This window comes from Ambystoma mexicanum, chromosome 1q (assembly GCF_040938575.1).
Source record: "Ambystoma mexicanum isolate Mex_15411 chromosome 1q, UKY_AmexF1_1, whole genome shotgun sequence".
In the NCBI taxonomy this organism is placed as follows: domain Eukaryota; kingdom Metazoa; phylum Chordata; class Amphibia; order Caudata; family Ambystomatidae; genus Ambystoma; species Ambystoma mexicanum.
In genome coordinates this window covers 502,706,881-502,729,851 of record NC_090922.1, presented here as the reverse complement: position 1 = coordinate 502,729,851, position 22,971 = coordinate 502,706,881, and the positions used below count along the sequence as shown (strand labels likewise).

The following is a 22,971-nucleotide window of genomic DNA, read 5'->3' as shown; positions in this document are numbered from 1 at the left end:
CAACTTTCCTGTGGTAGCTGCCAAACACTGGAATGCACTCCCACTAACGTTTAAATCAGAATCATCCCTTTGGACCTTCCGAAAAAAGGCTAAAAACCTGGTTATTCATGTCAAACCCCTAACCTATCAGGCAGGGCGATCGCACACCCATTCAACTGCATTGCGCACCCATGTAACCCGCAATCAGACATTTGTACCATCTATTTGTTCGTGATTTTGTTCTAAATGCAACCAGCGCACAGATGACGTGCTGTTGTCCATAAGAAACCCGATCACCTCCCTGAAGGCGGTCCAAGATCAATTGGAGGAGTACGAGTCTGTATCAGAGTTTAAAGTTAATTATACCAAATCATAGGTCTTGAACTTGACGGTAACCCTGGAACAAAAGAAACTCCTGCAGAGCACTTTCCCCATTTAAGTGAGCGGGCAAACGCATAAAATATTTGGGGGTTAATCTAACAGCAAAAATTATGGATCTGTACGACCTGAACTACCAGAGCCTATTTACCAAAATGAAGGAAGACTTGCATAGATGGATTAACCTAACTATCTCTTGGATAGGTAGAATAAATACTTTAACGATTAATGTTCTTCCTCGTCTATTTTATCTATTTCAGGCACTTCCTGTCAAGGTCACAGGACAGGAACTAGTGAAATTACAGAGAACGGTCTTGAGGTTTATTTGGCAGGGGGGGGAGCAGAGGATTGTAAGGGTGTAGAAATAGGAGACTATGCCATGCTTTTGGCTAGAGACTTTTATTAGTGAGCAAATAAAAGAAAAAACCCTATCTGACCCTTGTTCTAAGAAGGGTTTCCCTGCCTCAACTAATACTAAGGAAATTGTCAGGATGTCAGTCTAAAGCAAAGAGTCCACCATACTGTGTCAAAGCTTCATTCCATCCCTTACACTATAAACTTAACTAAGAAAGAAGAGTGGTCTTCTTGGTCCAGAAGAATGGCCCCCAAAGTTCAGTTCCTGGTGAAGCAAACCAAATTGTTATTTTCCAGGAATGTAAATCAAAACTCTCAAAAAGCTTCTTTGAGTGCATTACAGCAAAACACACAAAACAAAAGTCTTGTATCTTCACAGCATTAGGGGGGGTGACTCCCTCCCCCTGACTATTCTTTGGTGTCTCAAGCTTTCTTACAATGCCAGGTCAAGTGTCTTTCTTCTCCTGGCTTATAACAGATGTTTAACAAAGCTAGGAGGGCCCTTCCCTTCTCTTGATTATTTCCATAATGTTCATCAAGACCCAGGGGTATGTCTACCTTCCCCTGGCCTCCCTTTTGGATCCCATGCCCTTTTGGCAAAGGTTTCGCTCTCTTTTGTGAGCCCCCGCAACCACCCCTGTCTCCTCACCCTCTTCTGGGTGCTTACCAGTGTCTTGCGGTTGTGAATGGGCTTCCATTTCCCTCTCCGGCATCTCCTGATCCTTCTAGGGACGGTGACGGTTCTGCAGCAGCTCCCTGTGGTCTCCTGGCCTCCTCTGATCCTTCCAAGGACTGCGGCGGTTCACTGTTGCTAGGCTGCACAGTTGTCGGTTCCTTCGCTCCAGCCTTCTCATTCGGCTGGGTGCTCCGTCCCCGTCTCCAGTCTTTCCACAACAGACCTTCTGGCGACTTCACTGCACGCGGGTATCTTTCTCGTCCCCTGCTGTTCCTTCCTCCGTACAAGTCTCAAATCTTCCGGTTCCTACAAGGAGGGCGTCTCAGATTTGGAATTCCCTCTTCTGTTTTAATGGTAGCTTGCCCACTAGTAATCTTATAACAACTATACCGTTCATTAGAGGTGCTTTTTATGCTTCCGCACATCTTTCTCATCCAAATACACATCTTTCACATCCAACAGGAACCTCCAGAGATGCTGTTTTGGCCTCCATCTGCAGGAGCAGGGCCCACCCACATCACAGGTGAGACCAGAGATGGTCTGTAACTCTACCTGAGTCCGCCGAGCTATGTGATTTTCTTCTATGAGCAGAATTTTAATTCGCATTTGAGACCGCATCCGGACGAGCTGCTACCAAAGATAGTGTTTTCTTGAAAATAGCAGCTATTTCACCATTTGTTTGCCTTTTTATCGGTGCCTCCATTGCAAGACACGAGGCATCCCACACTCCAAAATGGCCGCTGCCACTCCGACACTGCTAAACAGCCTCCTTCTGGCCTGAGCAGTTCGGATTGGCTGATCCTCCACTCTTGTAGCCAATACGATCGCCGGCAGGCGATAGCCGGCCCAACCCACTAAGGCCACGCAACAAGGCTGCCAGTCTGGAGTCTGTCATGAGCTGTCGGAGCCAGGGGCCACAAACGCTGCCCTAGTATGCAGCTACCCTCACAGTCAAAGCCTCCGATCATTTATATGGGTGAGTGTTCGCACAGCGCACTGTAGACTCCTCACATACCCTGTTAATTGTACGCTCACTCGTTGGAACTTTTGACCATTTGACTCACATATGACTTGCACTGATGTGCTTTCCGTTTTAAACGCAGCCGCTCCGCTTGGTCCGTTATTGCTCCCGCTCCCCGCCTCCCAAATATTGTGTACTATAACGACCACTTTGATCCTATGCATAGCCTCTCAGCATTGTATGCACTGCCTGAAAAATGGTCTTTAGCTCCCTGATAGACTGCCTGCAAAACGTTCTCTTAAGATTTCTATGCTCTGCTGGTAAAACGGACCACTAGCACACTACATGCATATGACTGTGATCGTGCCTCTTGCACATTGTGCCGCAGCTCCTTTGTATGGACCTGCGCCGCCTATCCACCGTACATCCCCAGAGCACCATTTTATGTGCCAGTCTCCTGTAGTGCATTGCCCAATCTCTGTGCCTCCGTAGTTCATTACTTACCTGTTACTCTGGTCATTGCAAGTTACATGAACTTAATGCGCCCCCCAGTTCACCTTGTGTCTGACTTTATGGTCACTGCTATGCATTTGCACTCATTGTGCCGCTCAAGTCACTATATGTCTGTTTACATTTAGTCAATGCTAGGCATTTGCACTCATTGTGCCGCTCAGGTCACTATATGTCTGATTATATTTAGTCATTGCTAGGCTTCTGTACTCACTGTGCCTGCTTAGATCACTATATGTCCGATTATATTTAGTCATTGCTAGGCATTTGCACTCATTGTGCCGCTCAGGTCACTATATGTCTGATTATATTTAGTCAATGCTAGGCATTTGCACTCATTGTGCCGCTCAGGTCACTATATGTCTGATTATATTTAGTCATTGCTAGGCACCTGCTCAGGTTGCTAGGCATTTGTACTCATTGTGCCGCTCAGGTCCTTATATGTCTGATTATATTTAGTCAATGCTAGGCATTTGCACTCATTGTGCCGCTCAGGTCACTATATGTCTGATTATATTTAGTCATTGCTAGGCATTTGCACTCATTGTGCCGCTCAGGTCACTATATGTCTGATTATATTTAGTCAATGCTAGGCATTTGCACTCATTGTGCCGCTCAGGTCACTATATGTCTGATTATATTTAGTCAATGCTAGGCATTTGTACTTATTGTGCCGCTCAGGTCACTATATGTCTGATTATATTTAGTCATTGCTAGGCTTCTGTACTCATTGTGCCTGCTTAGATCACCATATGTCTGATTATATTTCGTCAATGCTAGGCATTTGTACTCATTGTGCCTGCTCAGATCACTATATGGCTGATTATATTTAGTCAATGCTTTATTGCAAGGCATTGGCAGACTCATTGTGCTGTCTGAGGTTGCCAGGCATTATCTGTCGCACCCTCTCCCGGTTAGTCTACCAAAGTTCTTAGCCGACTTCATCTACTAAAATGCATCGTGCACCTAGACCACACCCGCATTACTTAGCCTCGTACGCTAGTACCTTAAAGTTCACACATCTGCCTACCCTACACTTCGCCCCTTACGTATTGCTCACCACTTTGGCCCTATTGGGCCTACAGCTCAACCACACTACTGCCCAACACCACACACCAACCTCCCCTACAATGCACAGAACTATGTCTCCTACTATGGATACAAATCTACCGTGCGTACCTCCCTCATGCAACACAACTTCGCTCAATCCATACCTAAATGCACCAGCCCTCTGGTTACAACATTTCACCACCAAACCTACCCCCAACCAACCCTGCCCTACTAGCGTCAGGAATGCCAGGCGTGGCTCTCGCCTGTACAATAGCACCACCTCAACTGCCTGTCACCACACCTTGTCCGATACAGGCATACGGAATTCCGCTACACATAAACCCACACTGTCTCTCCTGACTAGATTGATATCACCTAACCTCCCGAGTCAACCTTGTGACACATCAGTTAGAAACCAAAGATTAGCATCCAGATGTCACCACTGGTCCTATCACATGAACATCCTTAGTATGGAGACAACAAAAAACACCACTGCCCCTGTGGCGCCGATAATTGGCGCAACTCCCACTCCCATTCATTCCAACACTGTGACCAAAACAAAGGTGCACTTATTAACGCACGCTCTGTCCCTGCTCACGGCGTACATATTACAGATTTCATCGTGAAAGAAGGTTTATGGTCATAATACCGAATTTACAAATCTCGAGAAAAAAGAATCTCGAAAAAAAAGGTTGAATTTTTTGTAATGACGTTTTTTATTCGAAATGGGGGAGTTCCCCTCACCTCCCCCTTTTTTTTTTTTACCATTTTTTTTAATTCCGGACCCCAAAATAAATATATAATTAAAAAAAGAGACATTTTTTTTTCGAGATTTTTTTTACGACCTTTTTGTCATTCGAGATTATTTTTTCGATATTTTGACCGACCACTGTGACAGAAAACCTTGACTTTCTTGCTATCATGGAAACCTGGCTGCATGAGGTCTCGGGTCCTGCCCTGACCTTAGCCATCCCTGATAACTACTCCATTATCAGATGCGATAGGGATACCAAGCAAACTATGGGGGGTGGATTAGCATTTATATTCAAGAGTTCGCTTAACCTTAGAGCTGCCAACACCCTACAGCTGCCATCAGCTGAACTACTCTCTATTAAACTACCGATTTCACCTAATCACACCGCTTCAGTGCATCTCATATACAGGCCACCCGGCCCTACCTCCACATTTGTAGAGGACATCTCTTCCATCCTAGCCTCTAGCACCAAGCCTAAATCTCAAATCATCATACTTTGCGACCTCATCTTGGGATACCAGGACATGAATGATACCAAACCTAACGACGTAGCCAGTGTTCTGGCTGACTTCGGTCTCACCCAACATGTTAATGAAACCACCCATATCAAGGGTTGCACCCTTGACTGGGTCTCAGACATGAACTGTGCACTAAAGGTAACCCCTGTGACACCTTGTGCATGGTCTGATCACCATAAAATAATATTTTCCATTGACTCTAGCCCACCCACTGACAAACCCAACCTTGCCCTACCCACTTATACACGAAACAAGAAGGATATTACGGTTGAGAAACTACTCCCCCTTATCCTCCCGCTACTGAACTCGGCCTCCTCCACTTGCTCAGACCCTACTGCTCGAGTTGATACCTATAACCGGGCCATGTTAAAAGCTCCCAACACTATTGCCCCACTCAAACTGCGCAAACAGAAACCGTGCAACCATCTTAATTCATGGTTCACCCCTCACATACGTGAACTGCGCAAAGCAAAAAGAAAAGCTGAGTCACATTGGAAAAGCTCACCTACACTAGTCAATAGAAATAACCTTACAACTGCCTCCTTCACGTACAAAGAAGCTATCCTAGTGGCCAAAAAAGAAGTGTACAACATTAGGATCACACAAGCTCAATCCAACACCACGGAACTCTTCAAGATCCTTAAGGAACTAGAGTCCCCAGTTGCTCCATTGGATACATGCACCCCGGACGCTGAATGGTGCTCCAATATACAAAAAGCACTACTAAACAAAATTGCCCTGCTCCAAGCCAAAATTAATATTTAAAAAAGCCACCTCTCGGACTCAGCGGGCAACCCCCAGTCTTACAATACCCAGTTCCGAAGCACTTATTCAAACCTTTCAGCTTCTCACCCCTTACCATCAAGGAAGTTGAAAACATTATCTTGAAGCTTAAGCCTTCCAACTGCCAAGGTGACGCCTGCCCTGCGCCGGTCGTAAAGGAAGCGGCTCATGACCTCGCCCCATTCATTACCTCCTTTATCAATTCATCATTCAAATCGGGCACAGTACCCGACAACCTCAAGGATGCGTGGGTCATCCCCCTAATTAAAAAACCTAACATTGACCCTAGCAATCCCTCCAACTAGAGGCCCATCACCACGGTTCCTTACCTACTTAAAATTCTGGATCGTGCAGCCTATCTCCAAATCCAGGATTACCTTGATACTAACAACCTATTTATGCTTAGACTATCTGGCTTCCATCCAAGACACGGTATGGAGACAGCCCTGATCGACTTGAAAACCCAAATTGAGGACCTGAAAGATAAGGGCAAACAAGCTCTCCTGCTCCTCCTCGACCTCTCTGCTGCATTCGATTTGGTCGATCACCAAATCCTCTGCCATCACCTTAAGATAGCCGCTCACTTCTCTGACGCAGCTACCTCCTGGATCAGCTCCTTCCTGGCAAATAGATCCATGAGGGTCTTCTCTCCCTTAGCCGCGGCTGACCCAGCACATGTCCCTTGCGGAGTCCCACAAGGCTCTTGTGTATCGCCCACGTTGTACAACGTGTTTACTAAACCGCTCTTTGATATTCTTGGCTATCTGGGTGTCTTCTACACGAATTATGCGAACGACACCCAGATACTCATCCCTATCACTGGTGACTATGTAACTGATGTCAACGCACTCAACTCAGTCTACTCGGTCATCCAGGCCTGGATGGCACACCATGGGCTCTGCCTTAATGATGAGAAAACTGAGTTACTCATCCTAGGCTCTCAGTCCAAACTCACAAAACTAGACCCCAAATATAACTCCTTCATTATTGATGGAAATGTTATTAAAGTCACCAACATCATGAAAACACTTGGAATTTACCTAGATTCCACTCTCTCTCTCTCAGTAGACAAACCAACTCAGTAGTCTCAGCATCATCGTACACGTGTAAACTCATCACAGCTTGTCGCCCCTTCCTGACAACAGACAACTGCCTGATCCTAGCCAGAACCCTCATGTCCAAAATTGACTATTGCAATGCCCTTTACCTAGGGACTAGTCAATGAAACCTTGATAAACTCCAGGTCACCCAGAACAATGCCATTAGGGCTGCTCTCAACATCCCCAGGCGCTCCCACATCTCCTCTACCAGGCGCAACCTACACTGGCTACCCATTACACTTTGCATCTCCCTCAAAACACTTGTCCTAACCTACAAGGCACAACATAATGCTGCACTTGCTTACCTGTCCACGCGGTTCACATAACACACAGCATCCAGACCCCTGAGATCTGCACAGGCGCACACACTAATCATTCCCAGTTTCAAGCTCCAGACAGCTAGAAGCTCGAGTTTCCCAGTCCTGGCCGCTAAGCTTTGGAACTCCCTTCCCAATGATCTTAGGAATGTGCCAGCCATCCAATCCTTCAAAAACAGAACTAAACGCTGGCTGAACGAACAGGATGCACTGGCCTCCGCTTTGTAATTCATGCAACGGTCACCCGCAAACAGGCTACTCACTTTATATACTGTATATTTGACCACTTTGCCATTCCGTGTAATATTTCTGATTCATGTTCTTATTCTTGATGTAAATATGTCTATACAATGTAATCTGTACCTATCTATGTAACTCTTTCTGTAACTACCTTTTCCAAACATGCGCCCTGATGCCCTTGGGCAGGGTGCGCAATACAAACAAACACATACAAATACTGATGTTGAGAAGTCCCAGTGAGTCAGTTGGTCTCTTGCTCGTCTCAGTACATAAGAGATATCGGTCCCTTGAGCAGTCCACACTCTTCCTCATCTCAGTACTTCCTACCTGGCTGGTATGACAGAGGTACGTGGGTACACCAGGCAAGGTACTCAGGTCGTCCATAATCCCATAGGGGGCTGCCCTCCCATGAGATCTACCTGCTGAGAACCACCGCCAGGAGAACTATCAGGTAGCAGCCACACCTCCCTGGCCTCATGGGAAGGGGCTCCCCCTAGAGATGAAGTGCCGACATCTGTGGATTCGTCACAGTCTCCAAATATATACTGATGGCGCTCTTTGACAGAGACGGTATTCAGTGTCTGAATTTTCTGGCTTATTGTGATGCCGCACACCTTAGGATCCACCATGAATGTTGTCAGTCGACTTGGCCAAACATTGGTGGGAGATGGACACTCCGGAAAGGGGATCCCATTATGGCGGGCATTATGGTTACCAAAGCAAGATAGGTCTAAATTCCTATATATCAACCCTGTAACTAGCTCAACGCTGATGTCATGAGACAGGATCAATGCTACACATCAGCTGATGTCGTACCCATCACCGTGTATGCCTATACATGATAACCCCTACCTCGAACAGGAAAGCAAATGAGAGTTTCATCCCAGAGGGATGAGGACAGTTTCCAATACTGTCAAATTAGGCATTGGCCGATGAATGAAGAGAACAGAGAAGCCGCCACGAGAAAGCTGACACAATTTGAAAAGATCATGGCATGTTCCCTTCCGCCCACTGGTCTAATATCAAATATATACAAGATACTTCTGGCAGCTCAAAAACAGGTAGGTTGGACATATGAGAGCATGGGCCATGGAATTGGGAAAGAAGATTACTGAATAGAAATGGTAAAGCAAATGGGTACGAAACAAGGTCATCTCACCCTTGGTACAACTTCAACAAATTGCATATAAGTTCACCTACAGATAGAATTTGACACCTAACCGCTTAAATAAAACTAATAAGGACATTCCCGAGGATTGCTGGAGAGAATGCATGGAAAGGGGCTCTTTCTTACATATTTAGTGAAACTGCCAAAGATCAGGCTCTTCTGGGAGGAAATTGTAGCATTTGCATCGCAGGTGGCAGAGCAGGACTTTCAGTTTGACACAGGGGTAGTATTGCTGGGGCTACCAGTAGATGGAATATACCCGCTCCTCTTTAAGGGTGGGAGAGTCATCACGACTATGTTCTTGGCGGCCAAGCTGGTAATAGCTGCACATTGGAAGAGGAGGGAACCCCCCTGATACTCCGGGTTTCAATTCCCTTCTCCGGCATCTCCTGATCCTTCTAGGGACTGTGGCGGTTCTGCAGCAGCTCCCTGTGGTCTCCAGGCCTCCTCCAATCGTTCAAAGGACTACAGAGGTTCTGCAGCAGTTCCCACAGGCCTGCTGGCCTCCTCCGATCGTTCCAGGGACTGCGGCGGCTCACTGTTGCTCAGCTGCACAGCTGTCTGTTCCTTCGCTCCATCCTTCTCATTCGGCTAGGTGCTCCGTCCCCGTCTCCAGTCTTTCCACAACAGACCTTCTGGTGACATAACTGAAGGCGGGTATCTTTCTCGTCGCCTGCTGTTCCTTCCTCCGTACAGGGATCAAATCTCCCGTTCCTACAAGGAGGGCGTCTCAGATTTGGAATTCCCTCTTCTGTTTTAATGGTAGCTTGGCCAGTAGGAATCTTATAACAACCATACAGTTCATTAAAGGTGCTTTTTATGCTTCCGCACATCTTTCTCGTCCAAGTACTGATGTTGAGGACTCCCAGTGAGTCAGTTGGTTGCTTACTCGTCTCAGTACATAAGAGATATAAGTCCCTTGAGGAGTCCACATTCTTCCTCATCTCAGTACTTCCTACCTGGCTGGTATGACAGAGATATGTGGGTACACCAGGGAAGGTACTGGTGGGAGGGGTAGGAAGGCATGTCAGGGTTAGGTGAGCTACGGGGATACATGTTCTCCCCAGGTCGTCACAAATCCCATAGGGAACTGCCCTCCCATGAGATCCACCCGCTGAGCACCACCGCTAGGGAAACTATCGGGTAGCAGCCTCACCCTTCCTGGCCTCATGGGAAGGGGCTCCCCCTAGGGATGAAGTGACGACATCCGTGGATTCGTCGCAGTCTCCAAACATATACTGATGACGCCCTTTGACAGAGGCGGTATTCAGTGTCTGAATTTTCGGGCTTATAGCAACGCAGCACACCTTAGGATCCTCCATGAATGTCGTCAGGTCGACTCGGCCAAACAGTCGTGGGAGATGGACACCGCGGTAGGGGGATCCCATTATGGCGGGCATTATGGTTACCAAAGCAAGATAGGTCCAAATCCCTATATATCAACCCCGTAACTAGCTCAACACTGATATCATGGGACAGGATCAAATGCTACACATCAGCTGACGTCGTCTCCATCATCGTTTATGCCAATACATGACAACCCCTACCTCGGCGAACATGAAAGCAAACGAGAGTTTCATCCCGGGGGATGAGGACCATTTCCAATACTGTCAAATTAGGCATTGGGCGATGAATGAAGAGAACAGAGAAGCCGCCACAAGAAATCTGACACAATTTGAAAAGATCATGGCATGTTCCCTAACGCCCACTGGTCTAATATCAAATATATATATATAAAACACTCATTGCAGCTCAAAAACAGGTAGGTTGGACATATGAGAGCATGTGCCAGGGAATTGGGAAGGGAGATTACCGAAGAGGAATGGTAAAGCAAATGAAAACAAGATGAAACAAGGTCACCACAACCGTGGTACAACTTTTAAAAAAATGGCATATAAATTAACCTACAGATAGAATTTGACACCTACCCGCTTAAATAAAACTAATAAGGATATTCCTTAGGACTGCTGGAGAGAATACGTGGAAAGGGGCTCTTCGTTACATATTTAGTGAAACTGCCCAAAGAACAGGCCCTTCTAGGAGGAAATTGTAGCACTTGCATCGCATGTGGCAGAGCAGGACTTTGAGTTTGATACAGGGTTAGTGTTGCTGGGGCTACCAGTAGATGGAATATACCCGCTCCTCTTTAAGGCTGGGAGAGTTATCACGAATATATTCTTGGCGGCCAAGCTGGTAATAGCTGCACATTGGAAGAGGAGGGAACCCCCTGAAACTCAGGTTTGGTGGAAGAGAATGTGTTGAATACTGGCCATGGAAAAATTGCCTGTGACCACTACTGCATTTGCTTAGAAATGTGATCTATTGTTGGCGTTTATGTCATCTGAGTACAGGGCATATACATGCCCGCAAAGGCTGAGAGCCCTCAATCTGTTTGAATTATATAACGATATCCATCAAGGGACCGTTTTGTGAGAACAATGTCTTGCTTACAGGTTATTGTCTTATCACCTTTCTTGATATGTTGTGACCTTCAGGGTGTTATATTGTTTTATTTTTTTCCTACTGGGCGGGGAGCGAGGCTGGGACACAGTGCACAGCAACAATGATATGTAGAAATGTTTCTGTCAACTGATGTGTAGAAGCCTTGTAGTGCTCTGTGGTTGAAAAAATTAGATTAATAAAATACTTTTGACCACAAAAAGGAAGGCATTCTGTCCATCAACATCACAAAAAGGAAGGCATTCTGTCCATCAACATCGGCAATCCTTAGAGCTTGAACAACAGTTGAAAGCTTGCAGATGGCAAAAGGAGGTTAACTGTTTACAATAAACGCAATGAAAGAAAATCTATTTAGTTCTCTTTTCCACACGTATGTTAACATTAAGAGCAATGAAAAAAAACCTAATGATTTAGCACCCCTTGATAGGAAAGGACTACAACTGTCCACCTTCAAGACCTCTAGCCTCTCCTGCCTCTAATCTGACAGCACTATTACTAAAACTATACGCATATAGTAATTCAAATAATAATAACAATATGCATATAATCAACTCTAGAAATACATTCAGAATCAGCACCCTTTCATTCCTAAAAACAGGTAAATACTCCCAGCAAAAAAAGTGAGTAAACATACACACAATCAAACAACAGACATAGGAGCCTGCACCTGCTTCTGTACGGATTACAAAAAGAAATCTGTTTTATGGTTGGAATATATATTTACTTACTTAAAAAATGGGAATAGGAATCAACCTACCGTACAATCTAAAAGCTCAATAGACTCCGAACTCCGAGTAAAAGGGAGCAAATTACTCTCACTTCAAAATATCATCTGTAGTCCGGTCTGCAATAACAAAGAGTCCTACACTTACACATTATGAAGAATACAAGTTTGAAGAAGATAATACTCTAATGCCTATTTGCTGTTTCTGTTGGTTTTTACAGCTTAAATCAGAGATTTAACACAACCCTATCAGATAAGTGTCTCTTAACGAAGTGGTTCACTTTAGATCCAATGAAAAGGGTTTAGCATCTTCAGTTTTGCATGAGGGGACAAGAAGCAGAACACACATCCTGACCCGCACAGCAACACCAGGAACCGTAAACACAACTGAGGGCTTTGGAGAAGCACCATTAACGAGGTGGTGGATACGTTCCAAGGAACCTGCTTGCAGTCGTTTCGAACGGTAGACTCTTACGATACAGTCAACACTTTCACTGTGCCATTTTGAGCACTGACATGAGGAAACTCTTTACTGATGAGAAAAATCGCACAAGTGAAACCTGCTTGCTAATGTACACTTCTTCGACTGACACAAAGGTTTTGCAGACAGGTTTAACAGTTTATGCTTAGTGGGCGGACTGTGAACCCTCCCTAACCAACAGCCCATAGATGCTCCTAATGCGGTCAACTACACAGCTATTAGGAGTAGACAGCCAGAAGGAAGAAAAAAGAGGGTCGAGGCAGAAGTGGTGGAATAAATTATTGGTGTAATGTCTCCCAGCTGCCCGAATTCCACTAAAGGTGGTTCGATGGGTGATGAACCTTGTGCAGAGCAATTTTGTCAACAGTGTCTTTTTGTAGTAATTTGGATAAAAGTTGGACACAGGGATGCTACATTATATCCTATGCTAATTACTGTCTACATGGAAAAACATTTGCACCCTTAAATAGAGAGTTGACAGGATGGGATACTGGAAGACCACAAAAAGTCTGATCTGTAAGGGAGGCCTTTTTGGTTTCAAGTCGAAGACTGGACAAAGGAACAAAACAACACAAAAAGACAAAAACAAGTAGCACTCATTCTGATTATGGAGTTAAAGAATGGTTGGACACCTGACTCCTAAATAGATCATATTCTGGGTCATTCTAAACTTACCAGATACTTTGCCTTCCGAACCCTTGTGGTGGTTACACAGCTCCTCCCCTTCATCGAGCACATGAAAGACTTCTGGCTTGGGAATCTGGTATCCTGTTGGACAGAAGGGGACTATGGATTACTCGAGTGGAGACTACCTGCATGGGGCCAACTAAGAAATGTACCGGAGAAAGGGCTCACCCAGCGATGTCATGGTTTCGTAATTGTCCCTCATTACACTCTTGTAAAGCTCCTTCTGGTGCATGTCCAGCTCCGTCCACTCATCCTTTGAGAAGAAAACTGCTACATCTGCAAAGGTCTTGAGTATCTGAAAGAACAAGACTTCTTTAAACACACGTTCAAATACAAAGGGTTGCTCTCTAAATTAATTAAAAAGAAGGAAGCAGGAATAGGGGTGATGCTCCTCATTTTAACATATGATCAATGAGCCATTTCACCTTCTTGGACTTCACACCAAACTGGGGCCAGGTGTATTGTTATCACTGGCATCACTACAAAACATTGCAGAGCATTACTGTGAATGAAAAAACAACACCTTTTTGGATCGAATGTTTGCATATTTCATCTCATAAATAAATGGGGAATTAGGTTGGGGGGTGTTAAAAAAGGTGGGGGGATGTGGTAGGAGTTGCAGGGGATCTCACCCCGCAATTATACTTGGTAAAATGTACAAAAAACCGAAAATAAAATTGATGGTTTGGTATTCGCAGTAAAAAATGCCTTGTATTCACCTAGATCCGATATCACTCACTATTAGTTCATAATTCTCTGAGGAAAAGTTCAACTCTGATAACAGTGCATTGGTAAGCTTTTCCATTGAAAAATAAATATCAGTTGCTGATCGCACAATACCCTCTCTCACTCCTCACTACCCCGCCCCTCTATGGTTTCCGAATACAGACACTCTGTTAACAGTATTGGTTGATTGGTGTCCCACTCCAAATTGATACTTCGAAAAGGAATGGTCTATAGCGTTTCAGAAAATAACAGTTCCAATACCTTTTGAACACTTCCATGGAAAATTATGAAAAAATTGACACAGATTCTTTTGGAGGCATCCGTACCCTACTTGGAAACGTTCAGAATTACTGCACGAAGTGCTTCATATTTTTTTTTAATGTTGTTTTAATTGCATTTTGAACACTTTTAACTTGGGTTTTCCAGAAGGAAAAAAAAAATGTTTCGCGCCCAAATATCTCACAATTGTCTGCTTCGATGTTTGAGATTTTTGCCATTCACCTAGATCCCTTCAGGATCTGGTAATTTGAAAATCGATCTGACCAATTTGGAGATATTCAAGTTTTAAGATGTATCTATATATCATGTATGTACAGAACTAACGTACATCTTCTGTACAAACTGTACATGTCATGACTAAGTCTGATGTTTTTATATGCATAGGAAATGTACATTTTCTATATGAACACTACCATACTTATGAAAAGTATACGTATTTAAGTTGTATAGGAGATGTAAACTACATACATGTACAAAATATAAAACTCCTACATGTCTACTATACATATAAAAACTCACATCAAGTCAAATCTCACTTTAATGTGTTTTCATACTCATACAAGTGGTGTATATGATATGTGCATTTTTATAACTTTATACTAATTATAAACGTACATACGCTACTTATGTCATATACTCGCATGCCTGACATTTACAGACCCAACACTCATACACCTTACACCACACTCTTACGCTATAATAAGATCTTAACCCATACACTCTTACCCCACATGCGCTTACGCCATACTCTCTAACCCGGCACACCCTAAAGTCATATGGGTTTATGCTGCACGCTCTTAGCTCACATGGTTTTACGGCATGCACACACGCACCACAAGCACATAATCAAAGACACTATTACGCCGCCACTCTCTACCCCACAAACTCCTAATCCACACACCCTTAAGACACACACCCTTGTGACATGTGCCCTTACTCCATACACTCTTATCCCACATGTTCTTACGCTACACACACTTATGTTACACACTAATGCCATGCGCTCTTACCCCACACACCCTTACGTCACATGCTCTTATGCCATGAACTTTTACACCACGCGCTTACACCACTCACTCATATACCACAAACTTATATGCCATATTCAAACAACATACATTCATATGCCAGACATTCATATACTAAATGTCCTCATACCAAACACTCATATGCCATTCATACACCATAGAATCATATGTAATACATCATAGTCAAACGCCATACAAGGATATGGCATACACTTATACGCCATACACTTATATGCCCTATGCAATTCAGTCAAACATTACACACTCACATGTGATATCACTCATACGTGATTGCAACAGAGAAGTCCAGGGATGAGTAGTGGCTAAACAGCCACCTCAGCCCCACACTACTACTGAACCAGCCATGATCCCAATCAAAGATGAAAAAGGCACAGCCCAAGAGGTATACCTCCTTCCCCTCTTTTGGTAGTGCAAGCCTAGGGCTAGCTAAATCTTCAGCAGCAGCATGAGCGGATAAAAGCAGTAACCCAAACAGCTTGAGTACCAAAATAAAAGACTGTCCAATCAAGGTTCTATAAAAATAGAGACTAAAATGAAACAATCACCAAACAATTAATCAAAAACAGTAAAGAACCACCCCAGTAAAAGAAACAGAGGTTGCAGACTTTTGATGAGAAGGGGTACTCTGGATTGATATGAAGGTGTGTTCCGGCAACGGGATTTCAGCAACAATATCAGTCTTCAAGAATATGTTCAGGAAGGCAGAGAAGGGTGCCTTAAAAGACACTATAATCCCTTAAAGTGGACCACGTGGATACAACCTCCTAAAAATATATTTAGTTATTAAAACTGGGTGCTTGACAGCATTCTGCTGGGCTTCTACTGTGATCGAGCTGTTGCCAAAATGTTAGAGATTTGCGCTCCCACTGGCAAGTTGGTGTCAAGTCGGTTCAATGTGCCAGCTCCCGTTGGGTCGATGTCACGTTCGAGACGTGCAAGTTGATAGCTTGCAATGATTCAAGGCAACGGTTTAATTAGGGGTGAAACAATGCTTCTGCTTGGTCTAGACGGTGTGCAAGATAGGCAAGTGAATGACTTAGAGCAAGTCAAGTTGGGATTAGAATTAGTTGCTTCCATGGAGTTGAGCTCGTGATCAAGGTAGAGACGAGGTGGTCTGCTTCAATTGGTCAAGCGGTATCTGGATGGCTCAAATTGCAGGAAAGCAGTTTAAATAAGTGTAGAGTGACAAAAGTGACACTGCGGTTCCTGTAGCAGCTCGAAGTGTACCAAGGACAGTCTAATTGTAATTATAATCAGCTTAAAGGTGTCTTGAGGTGATGAAACAGGGTTTCAGCTGCTCCTGGACTTCTGGGATGCTGGGAGGCCCAATTCAGGTTCTCCAAGGACAGGATGAGTCCTGTACAGGAAGTTGTCTGGTACCTACAGCAGGTCCTTTAGGATCCTAGATCCTGTCCACAGCAAGAAGAGAGAAGCTTTGGTCAAACAGAAGTGTGATCCCCCACTGTTCACTATAGATTGTTAGGGGGCAGAGCTCTCCTCTCTCTTGGATGCCTTCAGTCTTCACCACAGGACTTTGGAATATGCTGACTTCCCAACCGCGGTCCAGTGAATTCTTCTCCTCCCCTTAGACTAAAACAGGCAAAATGCTACATTGGAATGTTCCAAAGCAAGCATTTTGTCAGAGGTCAAATCCAGGCTGCTGCAACAAGTGTTCTTTACCTTCTGACATCATACCCAGAGCCCTTGTCTGGAGGAAATGAGGGGGTCAGGAAGCTGTGCCCTGGAGGAAGGTGTTACTCTTCCTGTAGGAGGATCAAAAGAGGCAGCTTCCTGCTCATTATCCCACATCACAGTTGTGGGGACATTCAGACCAGGCATCTAATACACATCAGCCTTGTCAAAGCTGAAGCCCTGCTCACAGAGCTGACACTTGTATTATATCAAATTGCTGTGGTTGTCTATTTGTGTGTCCCTAGCAGCCACCATGTCACAGCCAGGCATGTCTTATATTGAAAGTTTAATGTGCCAACAGGCTGACTAAGGTACACAACTATTATGTTTTGGCTGAAAGATGAAGATTAACAAAACACCTCAGCCTGCTTTCATATGTGTTCCAGCTGCTGTAAGTAATGCACATGTGACATTTGAACCTTCTCTGTTCCAATGCAGGGAAGTAGTTCAGCAAAGGCACATGTTTGCATATCATTTTGGCATGGATAATTTATGAAAGGTAGTTTGGATTAGCAGACCTTCCATTCAGAAAGATTTCTTTTAACTAAAATCAAAAAAGCTCATGCTATCCTGCCCTCACCAATTGGCCTTCTGTCACACTTGCAATATAACAATCCAGGAAAGCTACCACCATCACTTTGACGACTGTATTCTTCTCCTGCTTTTATGTGACCCAATGAAAAGCCTTAATTTACTGAGCAATGCGCTTGAACGAGGTCTAGCGATTTTGCCACCCAGCTGGCAGCGTTCAGCACTTTTTAGGAACCACAGGGCAGAAGGAAGGGAGGGAATTGCTCAGACTATGTGAATTACAACTCCTTAAGATCTTTTTGTCCAATTGCTCCCCCTAATCAGCCTTTGTTGACACCCAGGGATCGTCTACTTTATTGTTGGCATTACAGACTATCCTGTTTCAACCTCTGTTGGTGGCCCCCTTTAGGCTTCTCATGTTCAAAGCTGTTTCAACATATAGCACGTTTTCAACATACATTTAATAACTTGTTTGAAGCTAGACATCTATGCTACACAACTCTGTTTTGGTTATCATGTGTTCAATTTATTTTCAAGTTTCTTTTTCTTACAAGTTCAATCATGTTTCCGGTTGCCCGTTGCATACCTTTTGCACTATTGCGGCGTCGGCAAATCATTTTTACTCTTAAAATGTTATTTGCATATTCCCTCCTCAGAACCTTATCTGGGGCACATATGAGTATGCTTTGTCTATTTTAAACATTCATTCAACCATAACTTGGAGTTAGTGTGGTTAACAGTACTAAAACAGTACCTATTCCTTGCACACAGGGGAAGATCAGTGTGTTATTGCTCATCTGTTCCTTTTTTTGAGAGGTTGCTTGTGCTACCGCACTATCTACTTTACCTGTAATTGTGAGGGAAACGTTCTTTTCGGTCACAATGTCGACCACTGCCACAATGATTTCCATGCAATTTAAACTCTTTGCATGCGTCGCCTGAAAAATCACATAATTTTTAGTCTCTTGCAAAGGAAAAAACAAAATTTGGACTCTCTTGAAATCCCATTTACTCTCAAAGTTTAAAAGCAGAATGTTAAATATTTCCACCTCAAAATCTTATCTGGAGCGCTGGCCAAAGGAAGTGAGCGCTCTAGTGTAGGATGATTCACAAAATGTTCCTCTGCTCTCTGGAGCATAGGGAAGATACACTACAAGTGTGGCTATGTCTGGGGAAGAGGATATGGGTGCATCCAGGACTGTGATCTGTAGAGTTGCTATTTGAGCGTTCAGCTATCATCCTTGCAGTGGTGGCAGGGGAATTCTTTCATAAATATATCCCACTATTGTGCACGAGTGACCGAGAATAGGGCAGGAACTCCTACCAACCAAAGGAGATTACTTTGAGTTTTTGCCTGAATAATTGCTTTCAAATAATGTATTAAAATGGTGATTTTCAAAGTGCACCTTTGTGAAGTAAAGAGCCACATAATTCACAATTAGTTCTGTAGGCCTAAACATGTAAAAATCCGATAAATACCAGGTCACTACCAGTGCACAGGAGCAGTAGCATGATGGCTTTGCCCACAATATAGTCCAGTATTCTGCCAATGCAAGGTGACATATGTCACCTTTTAGGGAACAGGGATAAGCTGGAAAGGAACAGTATGTGAAAAGGACCAGACAGAGTGTGGAAGTTGGGCTGCAAAACAGTTAGGAGACAAAGGGACAAAAGAGTCTGTTTAGCGCTGAATGTTATAAACCATTCTAAGACGACCCCCGGGCAGAAACATGAAAGAGCCAATCTGTTAAGAGAGTGGATAGGACTATAAATAACTGACAACATGAAGAAGTTGCTTGGACATGCTCTTCGGTGGATACTCCTAGGTCTCTTTCTAGCTCTGTGTGTAATGTTTTGGTTTGCTTCATTGGACTGTTAGCGTTTTAGCCCTCTCTCTGTATTCCCCCTTTGCTTTCCATGCAACTCCACTCTCCACCTTCCTCTTCCCACGGTGATTCCCACTCCTCTTTTTCCACCTTTGCATCTCTCTCACCCTCAAGACCGCCTAGCCCTCATGGCACTCCCACACTCACAGCTCTTATAGTGATCACCTAACCTGCGGCACCCCAAGTTAAGTCTTCACGCCTCTTGGTACTTCGCACTGGCTCCGTCTTCACAAATTCACCTTGCTGCAAAATCACATGGTCTTTCCCCATGTGATACCTCTCTAACCATTCTATTTTGGACTTGGTTTGGAACACCTCCGTTACTCTGATTAGAAGCTTGTATCATAGTGCCAGTTTTTCCATTAGGGTTTCAGGGATTTTCCTGCCTTCCTTCCCGGGCTTCCCTGCACTCCCTGGGAATAGGAAGAGGCAGGTAGGTGCCAACAGGGCACCAAAGCCTACTGGTTAAATTCTTTAGATCCCTCGTTTGTACTAAAGCGATTACTTATTTATGGTGACAGCTAATGTGTGTTCTTCTACAATTACATTCCCTTATGTTGTCCCCACCTCCCATAAACAGTGGAACTCCTGGTGTGGCGCTTTTCCCGGGTGCTCTAAGGTTCTGTAGGAAGGAAGAGGGTTGGCATCTGAGTTTTCAAAGCTAAATTTGAGGCCTGAGAAAATAGGTCAGTATTGCCACTCACAAAGTGATGTTGGAGGCATGGCCGAGAGCTGAATGGACTGGATGTAGAAGTTTGGAGCTCTGCTCTCGCCCGTTACTGCATCCTGATTAAATCCTGCCTTATCTTCACCAGTATCACTACAAAATACTGAATCCCATTACAGCGAGGTAGAAAACCTTGCATGCAAAACAACGGTTTCCCCCAAAATGTACGAGATGTAAGGGAGGTGTGTGGGGGTCTCCCCCTGCATTACAAATACCCAAATATGTGTTTTCTATGAAAAGGATTTTGACCTTGCAGTAAACAATTCATCATTTTCTGTATATGTTTCTTTATTAGTTTTCTTCATAATACAAAGCATCAACAATCCCAACTCCCCTCCCCCTCCCACCTGCCTCCCCCTTCTTGGTGCAGCATACAGTCTTCGTGTTCACAACCTCTTGCTTGCAGCAAGTCCAAGTTCCTTATTTTATGCGTACCCCAGTGGATCATATATTTGCTATGCAAATACATCAGTACCTGACCCTAATCTTTCCTAAGTGACACTTGTTGCTCCTGCAATTTGTAAGTTACCCATTCTAGGGCCACAACATTCCACACTTTCAGGAGCCATTCGTATATCGTGGGTGCAGCCTTCTCGTTCCACCGTTGAGCAATTACCAGCCATGCGGCTATCAACAGTGTCATAAAGCCTGTTTTTTGATTCTGTGTTGGTTCCCCTCATCCCGATTCCTAAAGTCCACACATCCATACCATGTCCTTGGGTTGTGTCAGACCCGGTGTCATTGCCCTCATCTGTTTTCACACCTCATCCCAAAAGTGCTGTATTGTCGGACAGTCCCACCAAATATGTCGCCAATCTCCCCTCATGCTGCATCCCCTCCAGCAATTTTCCAAAGAAGAATTGAAACATTGCGTGAAGTCTTTCGGGAGTAAAGTGCCACTGGAGAAGCACATCTGCCACATTTCCCTCAGCTGTATGGATCTGGTTAGCTTTGGTATGATAACCCAAGTGTACTCCCACGGCTTCCTTGTTATCTCCTCCCCCTAATGTCCTTTCTCACAGAACGTAAGGCCCTTTGGGTAGTGTGTCATGCAGTAGTTGGGAAGCAGAGTAACTCTTACGCCAAACAACGGAACCAACTCAGGAAGATGGCAAATTGTCTTCTGTTTTATTATCAATTGTCTAAAACAGGGAGTTACAACGGACATCAATGGGCGTCACACAAGCATTCTCGAAGCATTTCATTAAAAATCATACTTTTATAGCAAAAATTCGCCATACGTGACGTCATACTACCTAGCAAATAAGAAAAACCTACGACGGGTTGTGATACGTTCAAGGGGAACATCCAAGTATACTTTCTATAAGGGGTTGGGTTGTGACAGGATATCTACCATCAGGCGGACAACTTATGCCCTCCTCTAGTGCAAGTCATCTTCAACACTTATTAAGTATACGGTACATCATTGGCTCTTAACTATAGGGCCCTTGGTTATACATCCCTCTACAATTGGTTGGCACGCACATGCCAGTCTGGAACATTCGGCTCACTTAGGAGCACGTAAGCTCATACCCAGGTGCTAGGAGGTGGACATGACTTTGCCTCCCCACCCAATTAGCCCTACGTCTCTCATCACCCACGCCTTCTGCCATGAAGATTGTTTTTGAACTTGGCCTTGCAAAGTATCCGTGCCTCTGGGAATATAAGGGAGTCTGAACACACACTATCATGGTTCCTGGGAGGCAGTGCCCAACTCTATTTCCATCCTTGGCTCACGTGACAGGAGACCATGATCTGGTCCATTTTGCAATAATGAAATCTCTTAATTGAATAAAACTTGGCATGCATGGTGTTCTCTCTTTGCACCTTGACAAAGAGTGATTCAGCTTCTCACGTTTGCTGCCTTGAGACTAGATAACCGTCCTTGCCTTGCTTTAACTTTGATACCAGGCCAGACAGCTTCACCCTTCAAGTCCGCGATCTCAGCAAATTCTTTGTTGCAAAACATGTCTTACTCCTTCTTTCTCCGTGGGTCTGAGCTTACTAAATTTAAGACGTTGATGTCCAGATAATATACAAAGGTGGCTTCACCTGCAGTCTATTCACTACATATAGCCAGCTTCTATGATCACTTAGTCTACTTGCGTTACAGCATCTGTACAGTCATTGAACGGTTGCATTTTCAGCAGTATTTCGCACACGTGCAATCTTCTTTTCTGCATACAAGCATTTGGCCGATTCTTTATCTCATCATGTTTCTATAAGCTCCATGCATTCTCTTCAACCAGTGAAGGCGTCAGCTCACTTCTCGTGACGTCACCAAGTCTTCTATCTCTCATTTTCATGTTCCTTCGGGGCGCTCCTCTATTAGGTTGTCATCTCTTCGAGGATGCATCAGATATTGTTTTCTCAGTGGGTAACTTTTCTCGAATATTTGCAGCGGAATGGTCACAACTACTGGTGTCAAGCATGGCACAATTTCAGGCTTCCAGCATACATGCAGTAGGAGAGTGGGACTTCCTGCAGAGGCATTAGGCCATTCCTCTACACCCCCCCTCTTGTCGAGTCATCGACCACATCTTCACCAATCTCCAATTTTGGTATCTTTTCTTGAAGAAGTGATTCTTTATAGTCCAGATTTTTACCACTCCATCCAGAGAACCACCAGATTTTACATGTTCGTCCACACTCCAGGTCATGTAGCTACACTGTCCATTCGGATTGCAAGAGACCCATCGTCCCACATACTTCTTGTGGTTCTTTGGATATAGGAACTTTGTTCGTTCAGGTGCTACAATGCTGGCCCCTACATATTTTCTGATATCTTTGTCTGTCAATTCCTTGGGTACAAACCCTGACTCGACATCAATCATGATCTTCATTCCTACTGCTTTCTTTGCAGTCTTCTTGCACTGTGTAATTATTATCTTTATCACACAGAATCCAAACATCACCATCACTAATACTGCTCCAAGGAACT

The 22,971-nt window shown here is 44.3% G+C and overlaps 1 protein-coding gene across 5 annotated transcripts in view; it reads right to left on the bottom strand.

Moving 5' to 3' along the window:
- The window catches only part of LOC138529743 (zinc finger protein 850-like), a 144,485-nt gene that overhangs the window by 30,996 nt on the left and 90,518 nt on the right, over positions 1-22,971 (bottom strand). For all 5 annotated transcript variants that reach the window (XM_069640856.1, XM_069640857.1, XM_069640858.1 and 2 more), the window contains 2 exons: positions 13,309-13,435; positions 13,129-13,221 (listed from right to left, as the gene is read on the bottom strand). In XM_069640856.1, coding sequence (XP_069496957.1) covers positions 13,129-13,221; positions 13,309-13,372 — 157 coding nt within the window. In that variant the 5' untranslated portion in view covers positions 13,373-13,435. The remainder of the gene's footprint in view (positions 1-13,128; positions 13,222-13,308; positions 13,436-22,971) is intronic.